We start from the raw sequence: 6,195 nt of genomic DNA, 5'->3' as shown, positions 1-6,195 counted from the left end.
CCCTTCCTCTCTCCTCTCCCCTTCATCTCTCCTCTCTCTCCTCCCCCTTCCTCTCCTCCCCTTCCTCTCTCCTCTCCCCTTCATCTCTCCTCTCTCTCCTCCCCCCTTCCTCTCTCCTCTCCCCTTCATCTCTCCTCTCTCTCCTCCCCCCCTTTCTCTCTCCTCTCCCCTTCCTCTCTCCTCCCCCCTTCCTCTCTCCTCTCTTATTGAATAATAGCCTTCGTAATAATCAGTCTAATCTCAAGTAGTGAATTCTATGAAAGTAGAGCAGATCAAATAATGTGAGGGATAACGCAAGTATTATAAACAATGATTTATTTAAGAAAATGTAATAATAATGAACAAGTACCAGATAAGTTATAGGTTAGTTGAGAGTGAGTTGAGTTGAACAGTATACAGTAGGTCCTAAACTATGATGAGAGCGGAATACAGATGGTAGGTTGAAGGCGTGTGGGGAGGGGAAGGTCTCTCTCCCTTCCCCTCCCCACACGCCTTGAGGATAGGCTTCTGGAGAACAATGGGAGAGTCTGTTAAACTAATCCTAACGAAGGTTAGGTTAAATCATTAGCAAACTAAAATCAAATGTAACAAATTAAATCACAATATGCCAGTGTTCAAAAGTAAGAAATTTAGCAAAATCTTGGTTACTGTTGTCAGTTTGAAGAAGAAGAGTCAAAGTTCCGTTCGTCGTTGTCAAACGGTTAGAGCAAAAGAATCTTTGGTTAAAGTTCCTGGTGGTCCAGTGAGTTGCTGATTGAGGAGGATAGGTCAGATGTGTCACAAACACTTCTGGTGAATCCTTGCGAAAAAGCAAGGTTTGCTTGTGCGTCAGGGTTTTATAATCCTTGCGAAAGGGGGGTATCCTTTTGGAGGTGAACTCTTTGATTGGTCAGTTACTCCCACCTGGGCGTCCATCCTGAGGGAGACATATGGGTGTGAAGTAGTTGATAACTTGAGTTCAGCTATTCAAATGTCCATGTATTGCTTATACTTTAAAATATAACAATACAAGATTAATTAATGTTTTAATTTGTAGATTAAAATCATTTTGATATCAAGGTTGAATGATTTATCATAACAGGAAAGGAAGTTACATTAAAACATCAAATTACATCAACCCAGCATTAAAGGGAAAGCATACATTATAACACATCAATTTTTGTCATTGAAATAGTGTCCATGAGCCATGTAGTCCTTGAGAATATGTTTGTAAATCCAGAAAAGTTAGTTCTTCCTTAAAATCCTTTGTCTCCATACTGTAAGGCCATTTTGGTCTACCTTCTGACCCCATGCTGGGCCAGAAGCTTTGAAGCTCTTGCTCTGGGACATAAGGACAAGGGGGGAAACCCCCTTTCTCCTTGTCGGGGGTAGGGGAAAGGTGTGAGGGTACGTGGTTTGTCTGTTGGCTCTGCTACACCACTCTCTCACACACACGCACGCACCCTCAACGTAAACCTGACTCCTGCAAGTCAGGGAAAACAGGAAGTAGTGGAATCCGGATACGGTTGCCGTGACGGCCGTGTGTAACAGTGGTCCCCGCGCTCCTCCTGTATCCCAGCAGATCGAGCAGGTGAGCCAGCTGGCGTCCCTGGTCCAGGCTCAGGTGGAGTACCACAGCCGCGCGGCTGAGATCCTCACACAGCTGTCGAGCAAGATGGAGGAACGGTCAGGACTACATCATCTACACACACGCATCAGACACAAACTAGTATCCGTAGACATGCGTAGACAAGCCCATAGGTTGAGATGTTGTAGACTAGAGGAATTGTCAACCTCTCAATTTATAGTCAAATGCATTACCTAGTGAGCCACACCCACTAGTCACATGCCTACTGAGCCACACCCACCGGTCAAATCTACAGTCGAAGGCTCATGATTGTTTCTCCATCCTGGTTGTGTGTCCGCATCCTCCAGGATAAGAGATTCCTCCAACAAGCCCAGGAAAGAGTTTGTCCCCAAGCCGAGGACCTCCATGGATTTCTCCATCAGTGAGAACCACAACGGAGGTATTCACAGCGGTTCTGCTAAGTCCCCAGGTAGGAGGCTCTGTGCCTCAGCTCTCCTCCTCCCTCATCTGTCCATCCCTGGTCCTCCTCCACTCCTCTCCTCCTCCCTCATCTGTCCATCCCTGGTCCTCCTCCACTCCTCTCCTCCCCCCTCATCTGTCCATCCCTGGTCCTCCTCCACTCCTCTCCTCCTCCCTCATCTGTCCATCCCTGGTCCTCCTCCACTCCTCTCCTCCCCCCTCATCTGTCCATCCCTGGTCCTCCTCCACCCCTCTCCTCCTCCCTCATCTGTCCATCCCTGGTCCTGTGACTCTGTGTCTGCTTGTCCATCTGTCAGCTGGCTGTGCTGTGGCTGGAGGTCCCTTTCTCTCTTTCTGTCTGCCTGTCTCTCTGTCTGCCTGTCTCTCTGTCTGCCTGTCTCTCTGTCTGCCTGTCTCTCTGTCTGCCTGTCTCTCTGTCTCTCTGTCTGCCTGTCTCTCTGTCTGCCTGTCTCTCTGTCTGCCTGTCTCTTTGTCTGCCTGTCTCTCTGTCTGCCTGTCTGTCTGTCTTTCTTTCTCACTGCCTGCCTCTCTCTCTCTCTGTCTGCCTGACTATCTCCCACCTTGTCTGTCTCTCTTTCTCTCTGCCTGTCTGTCACTCTGTCTGTCTGTCTCTCCATCAGTCTGCATGTCTCTTTCTCTTCCTGTTCCTCTCATCTATCCATCCGTCAAGTGTAAACAAATATAAATACAAACCCAGCTCCTCTTCTCTTCCCTCCTCTCTCAGCAGCCAGGTCTCCAGGTGAGGACTAGAATCATCCTTCACTTCCTCTGTCTGTTTCTACCTCCTCTTACCCGTCCATCCCTTCTCCTTCCCTCGTCCATCCCTCCTCCATCACTCCATCCACACTGGCCTGGCTCTCTAATGCTTTATTTAACACAACTGCTTTTGTTTTCGTTCTGTCTTTCCTATGTGATCGCTTTCTCCTCCGCTTTACAGCACGATCCCCAGGTGAGCCAGGAGGGAGCGGAGAGATAAGCCACCTCCCTCTCTCTCTCTCTCTCTCTCTCTCTCTCTCTCTCTCTCTCTCTCTCTCTCTCTCTCTCTCTCTCTCAGTCTCTCTATCACTCTCTTTCCATCTCTATCTCTCCATTTCTCTCCTATCTCGCTCTTTTTATTTGCCAGCAAAGTCATTCCTGCATTCCTGCATCTCCAACCATTCCTGCATCATCCATCTACTCGTTAATTCCCTCCATCCGTCACTCTATCAAATGTTACTGTGACATAATCACCTCTATTGTTCTCTTTCTCCTCCTCCTCCGCCTCCTCCTCCTCCCCTTCTCCCCTTTGCAGCCAGGTCGCCAGGTGAGCCCAGAGTGAAGTGACGAGAGAAAACAACTCTCTCTAAATCACTCTGTCTTTAACCCGCCGTCAACCACTTTGTCTGTTTTTGTGGAGAGTCTCCTGTCTTCTTCTCCCGTCTTCTCCTCCTGTCTCCTCCCGTCTCCTCCTGTCTCCTCCTGTCTCCTCCCGTTTCCTCCTGTCTCCTCCTGTCTCCTCCTCCTGTCTCCTGCTGTCTCCTCCTCCTGTCTCCTGCTGTCTCCTCCTGTCTCCTCCTGTGTCCTCCTCCTGTCTCCTCCTGTCTCCTCCTGTCTCCTCCTGTGTCCTCCTCCTGTCTCCTCCTGTCTCCTCCTCCTGTCTCCTCCTGTCTCCTCTTCTCCGGCTGCAGTTTTCTGTGTTCCTTCGTCTGTTTTCTCGTTCTTTCTTTCACTTTGATTTTCCTCCAATTTGTCCTTTGATCTTTCTCTTCCTTTTTGTCTCCTCAGTAAGTCTGACAGCTGATTATTTCACCTATGTGCTCTGTCTCCCCTCCCTCCTTCTCTCTCTCTCTCTCTCTTTCTCCCCTCCCCCTTTCAGCCAGGTCACCAGGTGAGCCCCTCTCTCCCCAAGAGTGTCGTTCACTCACTGTCTGTCTTCTTACAGTTCTCCAGCATTCACGTCTGAGACAACTGCTGACTACCTTTCCCCCCCCCCAGCCCCCCTGGACCAGCCCTGCTGCCGTGCCCTGTACGACTTTGACCCGGAGAACGAGGGAGAGCTGGGCTTTAAGGAGGGTGACATCATCACCCTGACCAACAAGATCGACGACAACTGGTACGAGGGAATGCTGCACGGCAACTCTGGCTTCTTCCCAGTCAACTACGTGGACATCCTTGTCCCCCTCCCCCACTAGAGGGCGCTCCTCGGCCGGCGCCAGAAGTCGCTTGGTTGGCTTTAGCGGCGGCAGCAGAGAAGCTGTTTCCCCGTCCCCTCTCCCCCCCTTGACCCTCCGCCCCCCTGCATCCCCGCCCCTCCACTCCTGAACATTCCTGGTAACCCTGGTAACCCCCCTTCACTACGAGGAGAAGACAACGCCATACACAGATGGGAAGCAAGCCAGTGGTGAGGTTGAGCTGGGGCCGATGGCGTCAAGCCATGCGCTCTGTCGGGATGATAGGAGGAGGAAGAGCTAAAGACATTGGGGTTTTGAAAGCCACCGTGGGCATCACACACTACTGGTTCAAACACTAAGCTGGGGGTCGTGATCTTTCAGATGGGTGATTCATGGTTTCTTTCAGGAGTTTCTCTTTCAACTCCTGCAGTCTCTCCCTGTCCTCCCTTGTTCAGGCCAGGTGTTCATTGGCTGATAAGTATTTTCCAAAATGGCCGGCTCTCTTCTTCTCTGTGTTTGTGAAAACTTCTAGATAGCACCTTTTCTCACTGTCTCATATCATACAGGTTCACGTATTTCACCTCCCACGGTTTGCTCGTTGCTGTAGGCATGTTTTCCCCCTTCCGACTGTTCTGTGTTTTAACTTATTCTTCAGATTTAACATGTAGGAACGTTCGAGCTGAATCTATGTTTAGGTTTTATAACTCCTGTCTCCGAGGGCAAAAAATATATATAAGAAAGAAAAAAACAAGTGGAAGGTGTTCTGTTTGCATGCGGTAGTTTCTTGGAGGAGTTGGCCTTCATCTCATGCAGACTGTTTTCCCAGACAGTCTCCTCAACGTCCGGCTGTCATTCAATGAGGGTTCAGGGCGGCAGACCAAACTAATCAAAACCACTCCATCCTCATGCACGCAAAACGAACAATCGCCTATCCTAAATAAGCGATATCCTCAACAGACCTGATTTGGATAGAGAGAGAGGCCTCTCTGCGTGACTCTGTCTAACGTGATTTAAGACGCTAAAGTTGACCTGCCGAACAGCCGAACAGCCCTGAGCAGGACTCTGACGAAGCTGAGAGCGTATCCATGGCAGATATACTTAATATACAGTATGTATATATATGTACATATATATATACACAGCATAAAAAATATTGCCGTTCTGAAAACCACATTTCTGTCAAATCTCTGTACTGTAAATTTGAGCCAATGATAATCAATTGGTAATTAATATTTATGGCAACAAGCAAAACTCAAAGTAAAAAATGACAGATTGTGAAGTTCAACTGTTTTAAGTGACGTCAAACCAGAGCTGAAGCTTTCTTCTCAGTATGAAATTCCTTTAAAAAAATATATGATTAAAAAATCTGTGTGTATTTTATTGATGACGTGGAAATATTTGTGAAAAATGGTCAATGTATTGTGATATAATAATAATTACTTATAGAAATGTACCGCTTATCGGAGCTAGCCGTATTTCCTTCAGCTGAAGTGAGGTATTCCTCTCTTTTAGGAGAATGTCTTTTAGAAGGCAGGTAGTCTTCAATAGTGTAGCTATTTATAAGCAATGAGACTGGAGAAACAGAGCTTGTGGTTAAATAATAAAAAACTTAAACTTATGCCTAAATGGGGGAAAAGGAGATTTCTACCATGTGTGTAACATAAATGGCAGCATTTCTGTTAAACCACGTGGAATTTCTCTTCTTTTTTTTTTACTGCGAAGAATGTTTGTTCCCAGGTGAAAGTCCAATTCTCCTTCTGTTCCTGCTTGAAATAGGCCTTCTAGTTTTGGGTCAAATGTTCATAAACCCTTCTCATCCCATTCAGTATTAAATAACAACATGTCACCTGTAGCCTAAAGATGTTTGTCTTTCCCTGAGACTCCCCTGTAGCCTAACCCCCCCCCCCCCCCCCGCCGTATCAGACTGGGAACATCGGTTACATCGACAACTCAAACTACTGTTGTCATATTCTACCACTACACACCAAGCGACTGGAC

General features: G+C 47.7%; 1 protein-coding gene across 1 annotated transcript; it reads left to right on the top strand.

The window, feature by feature from the left end:
* Positions 1 to 517: 517 nt before the first annotated feature.
* Positions 518 to 5,751, top strand: sh3gl2a (SH3 domain containing GRB2 like 2a, endophilin A1). The gene is made up of 7 exons (XM_047045339.1): positions 518 to 550; positions 1,559 to 1,665; positions 1,915 to 2,036; positions 2,772 to 2,786; positions 3,339 to 3,350; positions 3,903 to 3,914; positions 4,022 to 5,751. The coding sequence occupies exons 1-7, from the start codon at positions 518 to 520 to the stop codon at positions 4,216 to 4,218; spliced, it is 498 nt and encodes a 165-aa protein (XP_046901295.1). The 3' UTR covers positions 4,219 to 5,751.
* Positions 5,752 to 6,195: the final 444 nt, after the last annotated feature.

The sequence above is a fragment of the Hypomesus transpacificus genome, chromosome 22 (genome assembly GCF_021917145.1).
Source record: "Hypomesus transpacificus isolate Combined female chromosome 22, fHypTra1, whole genome shotgun sequence".
In the NCBI taxonomy this organism is placed as follows: Eukaryota; Metazoa; Chordata; class Actinopteri; order Osmeriformes; family Osmeridae; genus Hypomesus; species Hypomesus transpacificus.
The sequence above is the reverse complement of the archived record's forward strand: the minus strand, read 5'-3'. Positions and strand labels throughout refer to the sequence as shown.

Bases quoted from the DNA above. Each gene is read 5' to 3' on its own strand.
- sh3gl2a (XM_047045339.1), top strand. From the start codon at position 518: ATGGGAGAGTCTGTTAAACTAATCCTAACGAAG. The intron at 551-1,558 runs GTTAGGTTAAAT...CCTGTATCCCAG, and splicing joins TTAAACTAATCCTAACGAAG to CAGATCGAGCAGGTGAGCCA. The intron at 1,666-1,914 runs GTCAGGACTACA...CGCATCCTCCAG, and splicing joins TCGAGCAAGATGGAGGAACG to GATAAGAGATTCCTCCAACA.